Source organism: Aythya ferina (genome assembly GCF_964211825.1).
Source record: "Aythya ferina genome assembly, chromosome: 1".
Classification (NCBI taxonomy): Eukaryota; Metazoa; Chordata; class Aves; order Anseriformes; family Anatidae; genus Aythya; species Aythya ferina.
In genome coordinates this window covers 150,404,834-150,422,064 of record NC_140296.1, presented here as the reverse complement: position 1 = coordinate 150,422,064, position 17,231 = coordinate 150,404,834, and the positions used below count along the sequence as shown (strand labels likewise).

Genomic DNA, 17,231 nt, shown 5'->3' with positions numbered 1-17,231 from the left:
GTCAGTGAGATCAGCATGTGCAGACAAAGCAATTACCCCGCGCTACAGAAGGGTTCAGAAAACCAAAAATTGGCTATTGGAGAACGGTTACTGCCTCGCCTCACTCTTGTTCGCCAGAATAAGAATGTGAAGAGGTAAAGGCTGCAGACTAGTAAGGAAGAGGCTTACAGATGATCTGTGTTTACAGTATGCATTACGTCTTATGCTGTAAACCTTTTACCACCTAGAGTGATGGGAGGGTTTGCTGCTACTATTATTTATGGAATGAAAATGTATTTCATTCACTTGTTTTTTTTCCTGGTTAAAAAAAAAATTAAAAATGTGGCTCTTTTCTAATATTCTTCTGTAATACTTATGCATTCTGAACAAAACAGTGTTTTTTTTTATTAGAAAGGGGGATTGCGTTGAGTCAAGGGAGAGCTGGGATATGAGGTGCCTGCTTGCAATCAACAATTCCTCCCTATAAAACAGAAAGCAACATCCAGAGCCAATGATACCCACAGGCAGAGCTAAAAAACTGTTACCCTCAAAGAGTTTAACGTGAAGCATTTATTTCAAATGGAAGCTTTGAAAAACTTACAGCTTTTCAACGCAGAGCACATGAGCAGAGGTGGTTCTGGCGCTTTTACCTCTTCAGCTTCACAAACCCAGTTGTTTGTGAGACCCTTTTGTAGCCGAATTGGATTTAGATGCAGGCACTTACTTGGAGGAATGGAACAGAAACCTACAGCCCTGCTTTTTCCCAGGTGCAGCCTGTACCGATTAATTTCTCTGCTTTACCTCCTCAGAATCAGTTCCAGTGAGCTAGGATGGAAAGCAGCAGTACCAGCGTGTCAGCTGTGTGCACAGACACCACAGCTGCTTTGACAGCACTTGTTTTAACACCCAGGGCATTTCTGCCGCAGCAGTGCTTTAGCAGACGCCTTCTGGAAGGTGGAGAGGGAAGCACTTCACAGGAGGCTGAGTATCATTTAGCTTCTGGCCTACGGGAAGGCACTTGGTGCTCGTTTTAAAGGCGAGGAACCTTGATGAGGTTCCTGCTGTTACCAATGAATTCAGTCAGTGGTTAGGCTGACACTCGGTGTTCCTCTGGGCCTTCAGGTTTCAGGCAGAAACGCCTGCGAGGGGTTAAGAACACAAGCAGGTGAAATGGATAGCAGTGACAGGGACCAGCTGAGATCCCTGCTCCCACTTTGCGCCCTGACAGCCTCTTACTCTCTTCTGAACAGTAGCTCCTTATTTCAATTCAAATTCTTTTTACAGATACCACATTTAGACTTTAAAATAAACGAACAAAAACCCTATCAGCAGCACACGTGCAACATCAGTAAGATTCAGGTGCTGTGGAACCAGGGAAAAGAAACCCTTGATCTTGATGGGAAGGAGCAGGGATATTTCTGGTTTGATATTGGTGATTGGAGGTGTTCCATTCCACAATTCTACTCAGGGACTCCAACTTACTATTCAGGAAATACTCTTTCATACATAACTTTAAAAAAAAAATATCTTTAAAACTTAAAATCTGTATTAGAAATCTGTAAGTCCAGTCTCAAGGATAAATCATCTGAGTATTTACACTTGCCCTTTCTTTCAGCATTTGTCTGACGTGACACAACTGTTGTCCGAAGTACCGTTCCTTATGCCATTACACGTTCTTTACTCCTTTTGCAGTATCTGACAAACTTCTGAGAGCAGCAGAACGCTTTTCTGGTGACAATCTCATATCTCAACTCCACACACAGCAGCCCCTAATTCAGGAATCATAATCTCAGGCCCACGGAAGTCATTCAGTCTTTCAAAGCTGGCGATAGAGGCAGAAACTCGGAACTCCTGACAAGAGCTAAACCACATGACCACGTTTCTTTGAGATGAAGAAGCCTGCAGATCGCATGACACCAATCATTTCTACGAACTATTTCCAAACAGGGGAATTTGTAGAATACACGAGCTGTAGTCCCTTTAATTACTTTGGTTTTGTGAGCTTTGGTCCATCACGATTCCATGGCTGTCTCTGAGTTGTTGCTGCGACTGCTGGCCAAGGAGCTGCAAGCCGCGGAGTTTGCGCCAGCCAGAACAAGTCTCTCTCTGTTGCCAAAAACTTCATTCACTGCAACAGAGGTAAGAGATTGTGTACATGTTACTTCCCAGAAAGAAGAGCACTGCAGCAAGTATCCAGCATGGCAAACAAACAGAATGGAAATCCTAACCTGATGCAGTTTCAAAGCTTTCCCCCATTACTCAGAGTAGAGATTTTAAGCTTACATATCAGAACGATTCACCTCCCATGCGTGACTAAAATCACAAGTGGTGTTATTTTCTCCCCCAGAGAATCTCTACATGTTTCCCTATGCATAATTCCTTTACTCGAGTACTGTGAAATGGATGAGTTTTGTAGAGCAAAACAAGTTAAATTATTTATTTCTGCTTTCAGTCTCTAGTTTCCACCAAGCTCTTAAAATCCTTCTCAAAACAAACAAACACATTATTGAGTTATATGCAACTAAGACAACTGATCAAAACCAGTTCTCAGCTTTACTCCTACAGGTACTCAGGAATGTGGCACTTTTTTCTTTACGTTCCTCGTGTAAACAAATACGACATAGGTATTATAAGAGATTAGGTCTTACACTTCAGCTACAAGAAAATAATTCATGGCAAACACAGTTCTCCAAGATAGAAAAAAAAAAAAACAACAAAAAAACACATCACATTTTTAAGCTGAAAGTGTGAAAACATCCAGTCTTTGAGTACTTTGTTAAAAATGTTAACCTACAGTTTCTCTCACAACCATATGACATTATTGTATATACAAATACACTCGGAGGGCCAGGGAGAGAACATCAAGATTCCAGAATGTAAGAATGTTACCTGCAGAAATGGTGCTTATATCCCAAACACGCAACCCTTCTCGCTCTCCTCCAAAGGCAAAAACAAATGGTAAGTCAGGGCAGCAAGCTGCACAGAAGAGAACGCCCTGGGAAGGACAAAGAAAGACTTTATTTATTTTAATATCAAAACAATTTTACCATCTGCAAATACTTTCACCAGGCAAGTTTTAACGAATGTAAGCTCTCTGTTTCTTGAAACTTTAATTTTGTGTCTTTACAAAATTTTAAGAGCTGTTAATTACAAGTAATAAATCACATCTTCATCTTGAACCCAGCATATACACACTGGAGTACCCATAGTTCTGCTCCAGAACATGGTATCTAATTTTCAAGTCTAAGGCTTTGAAGCAGTCTGGCAATTACATCTTGAATTGAATACTGCACTGTAACGAGAACTATTTACACAGAATACACAGATGGGATTATTTTTTTTCCCTAAAAGATGTTACGTAAAACAAGACTCAAGTTAGAAAACAGATTCAGCAGACAGTTTATATAAAAACCTTCTTGGAACCAAGAAATGAAAGTTACCATTTTCATATCCCTGGAATGGATTAAACTTGGTTTGTCTCCCAGGATATCCCAGATTTTCACATATTTGTCTGCAGATGATGTCACAAGGCACCCTTTGACCTGACTGCTCAGCTGTAGCCCTGGAAGATTAAGAAAGTGATTCTGTGATGCTCTCACAGTGATGCTATTTCAGAGATGAAGATACATTTTGAAGTGAAATCACAGGGACAAACCTAATGTTCTCCACACACTAAGCTCTGTTCCAGCAAAAAGATGCAAATAGTTATTAACAGCTTTATGTTACCACTGCTCCCTACCCTGAGAGAAGTAACAATCTTTTGAAAGCAAACTAACTTCATGTAGGTCTATTTTGTTTCCCAATGTAGTGACAGTAGCAGTACAAAGTTGTACTGTACGAAGTTCTTACTTCACACAACCTGACTTCCCCCAGTAGTTTTTTTCCTTCATTTGCCAAGCACCATCTCTGTAGCTATCCAAGACGACAGGACATATTCATACTCATATCATCTCATTTTAGGCACTTAATCAGGTGCTTCAAGTTGTGTTTTTGAAGCTCCTATACTGGTCAAATGATCAAAGTAGCCTAGAGCAGAGCGGGTGAAAACCTTCCCATGGGCCATACCCAGGTCACCACCAGACTGAATGTTGGTATAAAATAATTATGGATGCAGAAGGCAAACATCACAGTTCTGGGCCTGATTCCATGGTGTCAGTCCTTCCTCACCCAAAAAGCACAGGGATTGTATCCCAAATGAACAGATCTGTTTTGACATGTTTATTCTTCACAGTATTTGCTGAGAAAAAATCACTGTTTTTGAAGTCCTTCACTTACAGTGGCTTCTCAGCACAGATTGCTTCACAGTCCAGCTACTCTTGATCACTACACACAACCATTTTTTTGTTTTGTTAAGGAAGGATTCACTACCACCTCAGTCATATCAGTTGAAGACATCTTCCAATAAGCCCTACCACTGGGAACAAACACGATACACGCTCAACTTACCTGATACCTCTTCCTCATGAGCCTTCAGAGTAAACAGCGGCTTATCAGAGCGAGCATCCAGACAGTACACAAAGCCATCCTCTGTGCTTGCCTAGGGAAACCACAACACTTTAAAAAACAAGCAGCTGTAGCCATTCATTTGAAGAAAGCTTCTATGACATAACACCCACCCTCTGTTAAATCCCTGTAGTCTGGGGCAGACTTACAGTGCTTCTCTATCAGGCATGTAACACACAGTTCTGCACTTCCCAGGTCAGACTCCGCAGACCTGGTGCCTGAGCTGTTCCACGTTCCTGAACTACACTGCACTGACATATGTGGAAGACATAATCCCGTACAAATTTCTTCACTGTATTTTGAATTGAAGACAGTTGCATTGCTAAGGCTGGCTGTAACGCTAGGCAATGAAATATAGAGCCTTTCATCTCTAAACCAAGAGTTCAAACTTTCTGGAGCCACCAAGCAGCTGTCCAGTAGAGCTGTGCAAAGTTAGTGTGACTATACTGAGAGAGATCTACACGGCAAACCCAACAGAACGGAGCAGCTGCTTTTGTGGGCTGTATACACAAAGCAACAGAGAACGAGGCAGGTAACAGAGATATCAAAGAGGATTTGTATTTAAATTCTGTTCAAAAGCTTTATTGTAAAAATCTTGATAAAAACAAGCTACTTTTACTTTATACCAGGTAAGAGAACAGTGCCCTCTAGTGCTGATGTGAAACACTGAATTAGCATTCAGGACCTTAACTGTAATTAGCTACTTCTCAGCTGCATTTGCCTCACTGTACGAAACGTAACATTAACTACACACAAGACAATATATCCCAGGCACTGAATGCTATGACAACATAGCAAAGATGACATGAAAAAGGATCGGCATCAATTGCGTTCACACTGTCACAATGAGAAGAAGATACCAAATAAGTAACTGATTTCTATCCATATGTTGCAAAATCTACCTAAGAACAACTTCTGGCATGTTGCGTTTTGAAATAAGCAATGCTGACAGCCCAACTCCCCATCAGCTCTATTATCTGATTCAGAAACACAAACACAAAAATACAGGCTAAACAAAACAGCCAACAGGCCAAGAAGAGAAGTGTATATACTCACTAAGAAATTACAAGGTGAAAAATGATTCCAAGTTACTCTTTCAACCTGACCACTAAACCGCCAGATTCGATGGTTATCCTGTGGGCTTCTGCAATCATACAGCACGGCTGATCTATCAGGAAAACGGATAGGAAGGGGAAAAAAATTCAAAAATTAAAACAGAAACTACTTCAGTACTTAGTCTTTAAATAACAGATGCTGAAAACCTCTCAGATAAGCACAAGCTTTTTACATAAGCTTCACAGTTGCACCTTGGTTACATTCAGTGGGGCTATGGGAGACTAAGCAAACAGAGCCCAAACTTGCTCAATACATTAGGTTCTTATTATACAGGAGATCATAATATGTATCACTGAATTATCACATATTGACTTAATTAAAGTCAACTAATTCCTGTGCAAAAATAATGCCCTAATTCAGAAACCGATGTCTGATAGATATAAATTTTCAAACATGCTTTAACCAAAATAAATAAAGGTAAATTTGGTTAGGTAACTGCTACTCTGAAAAGGGGAAGGAATAGATGGGCGTTAGTTCGAATCCTTCAGGATTCTTTACAGACACCTGCTCAGGCAAGTGGTGGCAGAATCTGTCCAAACCATAAAAGCTCCTGGATGCAAGCACAAGAAAGGAGCAATGCTGCGACTCTTGCAACATCTCACTGCAATCAACATCCACAATGTAACTCATTCCCACTCTACCTTTAATTAAAGACAAAGAAACATGAGATCTAGTTTTCTCAGTTCCTCTACCAGGCATTTTCTAAAGCTGTTTTAGTGCATACAGAATTTCTTATGGTCTATTTTCCAGGTTTTGAAAGCATCTGCCATCATTCACTGAATTGCCTGCAGTCCTTGGATGCTTTACAAGAGAAATCCACAGAGGCAGTGTACTAGTTTATGGACAATATACTGGTTTATAGGTGTGCATGGGATTAAAGGGGTAGCTAAAAAGGAATTGAGAAGCTGAAAAAAGTCCAAACGCTGAGACCATATTTTTATGGAAGAAAATAGAGGGGCAGAAAGTAGACAGAAGCAGGTTCCCAACAACAACGCAAGGTTTTTCTCCAATACTTTTACTTAAGCAGACGTAGACAGAGCATAATACAAGCCAGAGAACATAAAGGCTTGGCCAAACACCAATGAGTTTTTAAATACATTAACACAAGGCAAAGCCTTAAAAGCAGAATAAAAATTAATTTAAAATACAACTCATGGTTATAGCACAAAATTTAAGTTATCCCTATGAGATTAGAAAACAGAGAACTTTTTTTTGGCTGGCAAAACTTGTAAGTATCTAGTCCAAGTGAGCAGACAAACCATTTCACAGCAACTCCAGGCTGCAATTACAGGACTGCCTGTTAAGTTTTGGCCATGGCGTGCCTGTCAACAGGGGCTATGCAGAGCTGACTGGGACCTGAAAGCCCTTTATATCTCCAGTCTGATCTTACAGTTTGGAAAAACACAGATAAGTTTTAGCAGGGATGAGCAGTGGCACACTCCTAATGCAGAAAATGCCAAAATGCCAAATTATGAAATAAATTCAGTTTGGAGCGGACACCTGGCACAGGAAATTACAGTCCAGATGGTTAAAAGATTTAGCTAAGCTGAGAAAGAGGTAAGGAAAGCTGCATTTTGGCCACGTACAAACCTGGCTACTTTAATGGAAAAAAAATAATAACCTTACTAAAATTTGGCAGTGCTACAAGCAAATGGAAAAAAAAAAAAAAGAAAATGTGAGACTTCATTCAATATTAATAGCCATCCTAAGTGTAACATTTGAAAATATTACCCTGACTTACTTATCATAAGATCCAGAAATAAGGGTCTGAGTTTCAAATGGATGAAATTGCAAAGTCTGGACCTAGATAACATGAGATTTCATAAAAAAAAAAACAAGTATTAAGATAATACACAGAGACTTTCTTTGAACAGACATAGTAGACACACACAAAAAAAAAAAAAAACAACAAAACAACACAACGTCCCAGCACTTTCACCAAAAGAAACAAGATGATTAGTTCATTTCTGATGTACCTATCACTCTACATATATACATTTTCTAAATTATACATTTTGGTAAAATTTATTTAAAGCTTTCTTACCTAGAACACACTGTAAACAACACTTGTTTCCTTACACAAGGCTTACAGTTTGACTTATGTTCAGAGAGCTACTTTTTGTAGCTTATAGCAGCACAATCAGATTCCCAACCTTCAGGGCTTTTATACAAAAGGTGTTTAAAAAAGCAAACAAGCAAACAAACAACAAAAGCCTACTGCAAGTCTTCCCAAAACTTCCTTAAGGATAAGTAAAGTAACACTTCTAAAATCAGACACAATGTCATCTGCAAAAGCAACTAATTCAGAAATCTAAAGAATTCTGCACAGTTGGCTGGAAAATTATAGAACTGTTGTTCTAAGGGTTTGCTACCAAGCAGCTAGTGAAAAACTGCAGTATTTTTCTCTCTGTTTTTCACAGTGGAAGACACGTAGCAATTACTACATACCTTGTCTGTGTGTAGCGTCAGGCTGGCTGCGGCCTTACCCACGGACATATCCCACAAAATCACAGTGCTGTCAGCAGAGGCACTTGCTAAAACGTTCCTGATAATGCATCAAAAGTTAAGTTTAAAAAAAAAAATCTTTATGTGGACACAAATTAATAGTGGTCAAAAATCCTAAATACATACAGAGGCTGATTAAGCACGCTGGTCTATGGTCTATATATCTCAAACCTAAGGGATAACTTCCCTGAAGGTAATTCTAAGTTACAAGGAAAGACTACAAACAGACCGTGTTATTTTAGTAAAATATTATAACACTGACATTTTTGCTTGCGTTTCCTCCACACCACTTAAAAATATCACTTAATGGAAGACTTTCTGAGCAAAGTAAAGTGAGAAAGGCTTCTAGGTACTTTGTTTCCTTTAACAAAAAGAGGTTTTTTTAAATGTTACCTACACAGCTTCCATTTGTCAGCCTATACGTACAACTAAGAGTCAGACAAACCTATTTTTAACAAAATACTTTGCTCTCTGGTATCTGAGTGTTTATATAACTAATAAAGATCCAACACTGTATGCCCATCCTGCAATGTTCACAGGAACCACTAACATTTAACATTTAGTTTATAGACCCTACATTTCAACTTAAATTTGATCAACTGCATTGATAGCAGTAAGTTTTGAAGTTTAATCAGAAGGAACTTAAAACATTCCTAAAGCTTGTCAAATAGACAGTACAGCCACTGCCACTGCACTTAAAAAACAGATCTATAACCTCAACGTGCTGCTTCTGCTTGAAACAGCTCTTCTCCCACGTTCCCCCCTGCAAGGAAGTGTTTCTGACTGAGAGACCTAACAGTCTTCTGGAAAAACTGTTCACCCAAACAATGTTTCAAGAAAAAGTTACAAAAATGCATAGTGAAAGCTATGAGAATATTTTACATGAATGTAAGTACCATTAAGACCTACAGGCAGACAGTTATTTATAGAGAGCTGTCACAGCATGTCTTGCTTAAAGAAAAAAAAAAAAAAAGCATTCAAATATAAGCTGCTGCAAGGAGTTCTTTGTTTCATAAGCCTCCCATTTCAAAGGCTGCTTTAACTTCTTGAAAGATCTATTGGTATCAGTGTGTTCATAACTCTGTACACTACTGAATTATACATTCTAGACACTTTAATTCTTGCAGCTGTAATTTTTGTGATTTGTCTCCATATTAGCACAAAACAATCATTGTGAGCTAATATGAAAGTTAGTCTTTTGTCAGATGGGTAGAATGAACAATAACTTAACGCACTCTGCTCCTATGTATAATTTAAGAACAACAGACTGCACTGTAAATTAAGGGTGAAGCCTATGCATGTTTATTGTATGTCTGTGTGGGTGTTTCCTCCTTTGTCTAAATAACAAGGAACTTTAAGTAAATGCTGATACCTGCTGATCAGGAGTACGCAGAATTGACTACGTGCATCTTCACAGACATTTATGACAGCAGGAAAAAAAAATTATCAGTCTCTATCTGACTGGTACAGTTTCAAGGCCCATTCTGAGGATCCTTTGACAGCTGAATTGTTCAAAACCACCTAAGCAATAACAACAAGTGGCATCTTTATTTCAGTCAGCACATCGCCCTTGACCTCTCCCCCAGGATGGGTCAGCTTTGTATTGCTTCAATAGCACCACTTTATTGCTAGCGCATTCAGGCAACAGAGAATTCCCAAAGGCCAGAGTCATTTCTACAGCTGTGCTATCAGGGCTTTCACACTGGTTTCTGTTCACAGCGCTAGGGCAAAAGGCAGAGGAGAAAGGAAAAAAAAAAATCAGATCAGGGCAAACCTTGTGCTATTCCAATTTGTCCATCTGACCTAAATGTAGCTGATTTATTGAACGGCTTGGACACACCTTAGCCCCGCCTTCTCCTGGACAACTTGCAAATAAAAATGTGTAAAAATAAAAAATCATTTTTGAGAAATGATTCGTTTCAGCACTGCTTTCAAGTTCAGTGTTATATTACATAAAATTTTGTGGGGAAAAAATCTGCCTAATTAGGTATTCCGATTTGTATCCATCCATTGCTATTCAAGTACTCTTTTACCTGCTTTGTTTGTTCCATGAAAGATCAAGCACAGCATCGGTGTGTCCTTCCACCGTTCCTTCTGCAGACAAATTCTGTGTGTGCAGATACAACATAAACAGGCTTTAGAATGCTACACCTTCAAAGGAAATCAAACATTAATGGGAATTCCTGAAATGCCCTCACAAATAACCATATTTTCTCTCACTTGCTGCAACAAGGCTTTTGATAGCACTGCAGCACCTGCACTTTTCCTACACCAAGTCTCCTGCTCCATCCACAGCAGGAGAGCTTACAGAACCAGTAACTCCCTTCAGGCTATAGAAGAAATTTCATTTTCACCAGCTAATGTGCAGCTCCTTCAACTTTTTTCTAAACGCTGCTGGCAGTTTCCTCTCTCTCCTCCTAATCAACTGCACTTTTGGCCCTTGTAATTGCCAGCTCCTGCAAATTCTAATTTAAAGTGGTTAAGCTTCGAAGGAGTCTCCCAGCACAGCAACAAGAAACCTGTAAGTCGCCCCACTCTCTTCTGCATACACAGAACATCCATACACAGAGCAACCAGCTTTTCAAACTGAGGTAAAATTTATGAATGATTACCTTCAAAAGCAATTTCAGTAACTCAAGGATTTTCAGAAGCAAGTTTCAAAGAACAAATTCCCTCTCTAGGGGTATTTTTTTCCTATTGTTTTTAAAATAAGAAGGTTTGAGAGCTCAGGAAGTAAAACACCTTCCCAACTACACAGTTGAAGAGTGGGTTCTTCAACTGATTGACACTGAAGTGCCCCTTTGAGAAACCAAGATTAGCTGTACATCAAATGTTCACATCTATATTACTTTAAAAGAATCTTTAAGTAATTCATGAAGCATCTACCATAAATACAGTCTAGAAGATTTAAGTTATGCTATCTTCCATATTTGCTCTACATCCCCAAGAATTTTGACAAATCACCAAGGCACATTCAGGTCTACGACATGGGTAGGATTCAGATCACAGAACTTGGCATCGAGTCGAAACCTACGCCTTACTCTTTGGTAATTAAGGTTTTCTCCGCAGTCCACTAAAAGCAACTCAGTCATTCTCTGGGCGTGTCTCTATGCATTCACCCTAGATAATCTTGATGACTACCTTAAAACATGCTTCAGTTCTAGATGGATAAAGCTAACAGAGGTGAATCCTGACTAACAGTGTTTTATTAGAGTAAACCTTGTCCTTTATTTCTCAATGCCTTATCAACTCTCTAAGTCATGGGAAAATAGCAGTTTCAGCCTCCTGTATGCTACCCTAACATTACTTGCTGTAACCTGTCTAGACACCATCTTTCAACACGACAGTGGGAATTAAACCAGACTACCTATGGCTTTATTTTTTCATTGTAGGAAAGAAGTAATAACAACATTATCCTTACTTTATGTTTCTTCCATTTAACCAATACTTACTTTTTTTCCTTTCTTTTTCTTCTTTTTCTCTTTCTTGTTGCCAAGAGAAAAGACTGGTTCTAAGCAGTCCACTATATCAAGGTCCCAAACATCAATAACCGGGGTCATGTTACCCACTGCAACGTAATTTCCTACAGAGAAAAATGCAAAGGCAACCACTTTTAGTTACAAAAACAGTGTATCTGGCAACCCAGATGTTGCTGCTTTCTTTGATTAGGTAAAATTTATGTTTACATGCCAGATTTTTCTATTTGAACGGTTTTGATGATTACAACTGACAAGAAGTGGTTTAAAAATACTGGCAGCAGATGTTGCCAGAAAATTTTGACTTGCTCTTTAGTACTCTTCCCCTTGAATACAAGTAACTTTTTGAAGAAGACATATAAAGCACCACATGTAAGGAAAACAAAAAAAAACAAACTCTATGTGAGATGGAAAAAGTCTGTAAAAACAGGAAAAGGGTTACTAAAAACATCAGTATATATAAATCTAATTGTGTTTTAAAGTTAACCAACTGCATTGGCTGTAATGAATTTAAACATTTTACAAATGTAAAAAAAAAAAATAATAACAGACTAGAGAAGAGCTTGTTTTGGTCTGCTAATTAACAATAACTATTTCTAATTAAACCAGTATTTTAGTCACATGACTTGTTAGGCCAGCAGCACCAAGATTAAAACTGTTATACAGTTTTTCCCTCTTAGCATCTTGGGTTTATTTCTTAGTCCCACTGGAGAAAACTACCTAGTGACAACATGACAGTAACATACTTTTCAAGTAAAAATACTCTTACTTGACAATTTCAGTATCCTTTGTCATTTACCTGATGATTCATCAGGATTAGGATCAAAATTCAACCACTCCAAACTTAGAGGGTACGCGGGCAAGATAATATCATGATGTACATAAAATGAGTCTTCTTCGTGATTATAAACTGGAAAAGAATTAGAGATATACGTGACATAAATGAAGAGGAAAACCACACAACTTATAGTTCACCTCTATAGAAGGAAGATGTGGCAAATACTAAACTCCCAAGGTGATCTGGAATGCAAGTTTGCAATGTGTTCAGAGTTTCAACGTAAAGGCCAGAGCCTCCAAATACTTACATTATGGATCACAAAATTATACGTAACGAACTAACATTCTCCTGCGTACTTGAGATAAGGAAGTGACAAGTTCAGCAAAATGTAAAGTTTGTTTCTAGCTTTCCATACTACTTTATAAGAATCACTTCAAAATAAATCCTCTGTACTCACACGTTTTCTACATGAGGAGACTTTAACGATGGTTTAAAACATTAATTTTACAGAATCAATAATTAAAAAACGGAAATAAGTCTAGATTCAGTCACAGGGGAAATCAGGGTAAAAGACAGTTTTCACACAGTAGGAAGCTGAAGACTCCAAAAAACAACCCCCGCTCCTTGTTCTACACAGCCATACGGAACAAACAGGCTAGGCAAAACCTATTTCCTAGCTTCATTGTAAGGAACAAATCCTGTTACTTACCATGGACCTCCAAACTACAGTAGTCTTTATCAACTCTGCCACAAAGGACAAGATTGTCACTGGATTTAATCAAAAAGTCTTCCTGTTCATATTGATCCTGAACAGTGAAAAGGAGAGGATAACAGACGTTAGCAAGGCACGTACACACACAGACACATGACTGCACAAGTACAAAAGGCTGAATCAGTAATGTTTTCTAACCAGAGCTGAAAACACTCGAAAACCAGCACCCTGTAGCCCACCCACACACAAAAAAATAAAAATCTTCTGATGGTATATGCAAAAAGGCAGGAACCAGGCTCCATTGTGGGGATACTGAGTAGCTGTTCTGCAGGCTGAAGGAGCGTTTATGCGGACCTAGCTGGATTTAGAGAAATGTTTAATTACTAAACATGAAACCATCTCTTGAGGCTACCACGATGCAACCCATTGCTGAAAAGAAAATCACCACCAGAGGCCCACATTTGTATCTTATTTCCCTTGGGCTCTCAAGCCTGGGGCATTTATATAATGTAACACAGTTTCACACAATAAGCACACTGTGGCTGCTCTTCACACACACAGGAAGCAATTCCGAGAGCATTACAGCGTTGTCCACTTTCTGGAAAATATTTCCAGAAAAGCACTGCCTGCAGCTATACTGGGCATTGAGCTGCACCAGAACAGATGTAGCCTCCATCCAATTTCCATTGTTACCGAGGAATGGAAGGCATTCCGGGAATTTTTGTGAGTGGAAAACTAAAAACTGTACATAAAAGTCAGTAAACTTGCACAGACCACCGCCCTTCAAATATACAACACATACAGGACCTTTTGGCTTTCATGTTGCAAGCTTTTAATAACTTCTTTTTTATTCACTCCAAGCATTTTTTCAATATTTGAATTCTACTGGGTATTGCAATGCTTTGAGTTAGTCAAGTTAATGCTGTGCAGTGCTTGGTCTTCAACAGCAGTGGTAATAAACACCAATAATAAACTGCATGCTGGAGAGTACTAAAAAGAATTCAGAACCCATGGAAAGGATTTGAGCATAGAGGGATGAGAAAAGGGAGCTCCCCTTTTCTCTATCTGGAAGAAAGCCAGCTTTTCTGACACAGAATAAATAGGATCATGGAATATCCCAGGTTGGAAGGGACCCACGTAGCTCATATTCTCCCAGTGCAGGTATCACTGACTACAAAATCCCTTTCAAAGCATTTATCTTCTCTGCTGGTACATGCGATCAAGAAAAATCATTAATGAGTCAATGGAACACACACAAAACATACAGCACCCCAAAATGCACATAGCAGGTGAACTTGTTTTAAAGATGTACATTTGCCTTCCTCCCTGAGCTCTGTTATGGTACGTGAAGCCACCACAACAACGTCTTGTGTGAGATCACACATTTGACAAGGGTCCCTTACAAACAAATTGGACGCCGTGGTAGGAGCCTACAGCTGCTCTTTTAATTTTGAAATCTTTGTAAAGAATCTAAAATAGTACAGAAACTACAGCTACCAGAAAAAAATCAGAACCTTTATGCTTAGAAAAGGTCTCAAAAATTCACCTACTCCATCCCCCTGCCCCAGATGATCGCAGTCCCTCCCTCCTTGCAGCTCTCTAGATTATATAGTCTCTTTGTTGTCTCACATAACACTGGACGTGTTATTTCTTCAAGCACTTTCTGTGTCCAATCAGAGAGCTGACAAGCCACCTCCACGAACAGAAGCACATGTCCTAAATCATCAGCCAGTTCGCCTTAACATCTGACTTCAAGGTAAAAAGTGCACATCAAGGGGACGGCGCAATGCAGCCTTAAAAGGTAAAAGTTCTGTCTGAGCAAAAACCTGACAAGCCTTTTAAATGTGCTGCAAGCACCTAAGACCCCAAGGCTGTCTGGCATAGAATTAGACCTAAATGAATTCTAAGCTAATGCTGTTTAAGATATTTAGCATTTGAATGGTACTTACAGTGCTTTTTAGAGTGATGTAAGGATCCTGATCATTGCTCCCATACACTGCCAGACCAGCTAAAGTCTCTCCCAGCTTTGTATCACCTAGATGGGAATTTCAGAACATATCTTACATGCGTCAACGACAGGTGAAGTTAGACACTCTTGTATCAGTACCTGTACTGCAGAAATACTAGGAATGGGCTAAATGAATTTCCAAGTTCCAAACCAAAAAGAAGAACCTCGGTAAGCTACATTGTTTAGTGCTTTCAGGGACTCCGGCTGCAGTGCTCTGGCACTGCAGCAGGGGGAGCGACAGCCTTTCCAACGCCGCTCAGTTCTAGCATCAGGGAGGAGGACACTAAACTGTTTCACTCACTAAATCACTTCCTAAACTGGGACGAGGAAATAATTCAACACGTGAATTTCCAGCACTGGAAACAAAGCACTCTGTAGTTTTAGGGTACTCATGCCTCACGTACCACAAGAAGTGAAAAAAAAAAAGGTCCTCATTTACAATGCATATCTGATACAGAAATTTCTCCTACCTGTGTCTTCCTCTTCATCATACTTATCCAAATCATATTCAGCCAGTTCATCGTCAGTCAGCTTTTCAGTGTTTTCCTCCTGGTCGTCATTTTTAGGAGAAGACTCAGCTCTTTCAGCGGCGGCAACATCCATGCCATCTGCCGTCTGGCCCTGCTCATCTTCATCGCTATCATCAGCATCCTCCCTGTTCAAAGACAGACATCCCTTGAGGAAGCAACACGGACTGAGCGCTTCCAGGAAATCACTCAGCAGACTGGTAACAAGATTTCAGCATGCACAGTCCTGTCTGTTCACGTGAATCTCCAGTCTTTATATCAATAATTAGGAGACCTACTAATTCCTTTCCTGCCTTTTCCCAAAATAAGAGACGCTGTTGTTCTCAGGTTGCCAGACAAAGTTTTATCTTGCACATTTTCCTTGCGCATTTTTCTGACAAAGTGTGGCATAAGTTTTCTTTGGTGGAACTAAACTGAAGTGTGTCTAGATCTCTTTCTCCCGCCTTTCCTTGTGGATAATTCAGTTTCTGTAAACGTTTGCAAGGAACCCAGCAGAACTGGACAGCAGATGTGGACTGAGGACCTAATGGGGACACGCCAGGCCCCTCCTGCACACACAGGCAGCAACCAGCCAAGGTGGCTCTCACGTGTGGCTGGACCTGGTGATCCTGGAGGCCTCCTCCAACCGCAGTGACCCTGTGATTTCCAACGCAAGCCTCAGCTGCCTGTTTAGCGGACACACTTTGCCTGACAGTGCCAGAACTGGAAACGAGATAATTAAAGGTGCCAAACTGAAGCCTGATGGCCATCCCCTCGCTGAGGGCGCACTCAGCCCCTCACCCACCCCCCATAGAGCCATGATCGAGGCTGACCCCAACGTCAACCCCGCGCCCCCCCCCCCCGTCCCCAGCTCACCTCAGCCGTTCGCGGGCCTCCCCGACGAGGCGCCGGAGCTCGTCGCGGCTCAGCTGCACCTGAGGGGGGACACGGGGCCGTTAGGGGGGCACCGTGAGGGACCGAGGGGACCGTGAGGGGGGACACCGAGGGGATTTGGGGGACTCCGAGGGGATTTGGGGGCGCTGAGGGGGTCCTGTCCCCGCTCCCCCCCCCCCCCCCCCCCCACCTTGTCCGGCGTCTCCTTGGCAACGCCGCGCCGCACCCAGGCTGCGCACGGCACCGGGCAGCTCATGGCGGCTCCGCGTGCGGGGCCTGGCGCGCGCCGGTGACGTCACGGCGAGGGAGAGGGGGAGGGAGGGGTGGGTGGTGTCATCGCAGCGCGCCTCGGGAGGGAGGGGGCAGAGGCGGGGAGGAGGGGCGGTGGGAGGGGAGGGTCTGTGTGTGTAGAGGGGGCTGTGGGGGGGTGTTGGGGGTTAATTAGCGGGGGTGTGCAGGGATCTTGGTAATTGTTCGGTGCCCGGCTCGCCCTGCAGTGGGAGCATAGCCCAGAGGGGGCACACACGCGCCTCCACAAAGGGGGGAAGATGGGTCGGAAACAGCTCACAGAGCCGCAGTTCCCAGTGAATAACTGTTCCTTTGAATCACAGAATCATTAAGGGTTGGGAAAGCCCTCCAAGATCATCTGGTCCAGCCACCCCCCTACCACCAATGTCACCCACTAACCCATGTCCCCAAGCACCACGTCCAACCTTCCCTTGACCACCCCTAGGGACGGTGACCCCACCACCTC

General features: G+C 41.2%; 1 protein-coding gene across 1 annotated transcript; it reads right to left on the bottom strand.

Annotated features, from left to right (window-relative positions):
- Positions 1 to 530: 530 nt before the first annotated feature.
- On the bottom strand, positions 531 to 16,770 carry PWP1 (PWP1 homolog, endonuclein). The gene is made up of 15 exons (XM_084520719.1): positions 16,668 to 16,770; positions 16,460 to 16,518; positions 15,548 to 15,732; positions 15,019 to 15,104; positions 13,067 to 13,163; positions 12,379 to 12,489; positions 11,556 to 11,686; positions 10,137 to 10,210; positions 8,047 to 8,143; positions 7,340 to 7,401; positions 5,539 to 5,650; positions 4,426 to 4,516; positions 3,420 to 3,541; positions 2,869 to 2,974; positions 531 to 2,107 (listed from the first exon to the last, which is right to left on the bottom strand). The coding sequence occupies exons 1-15, from the start codon at positions 16,731 to 16,733 to the stop codon at positions 1,992 to 1,994; spliced, it is 1,515 nt and encodes a 504-aa protein (XP_084376845.1). The 5' UTR covers positions 16,734 to 16,770; the 3' UTR covers positions 531 to 1,991.
- Between the last annotated feature and the right edge of the window lie 461 nt (positions 16,771 to 17,231).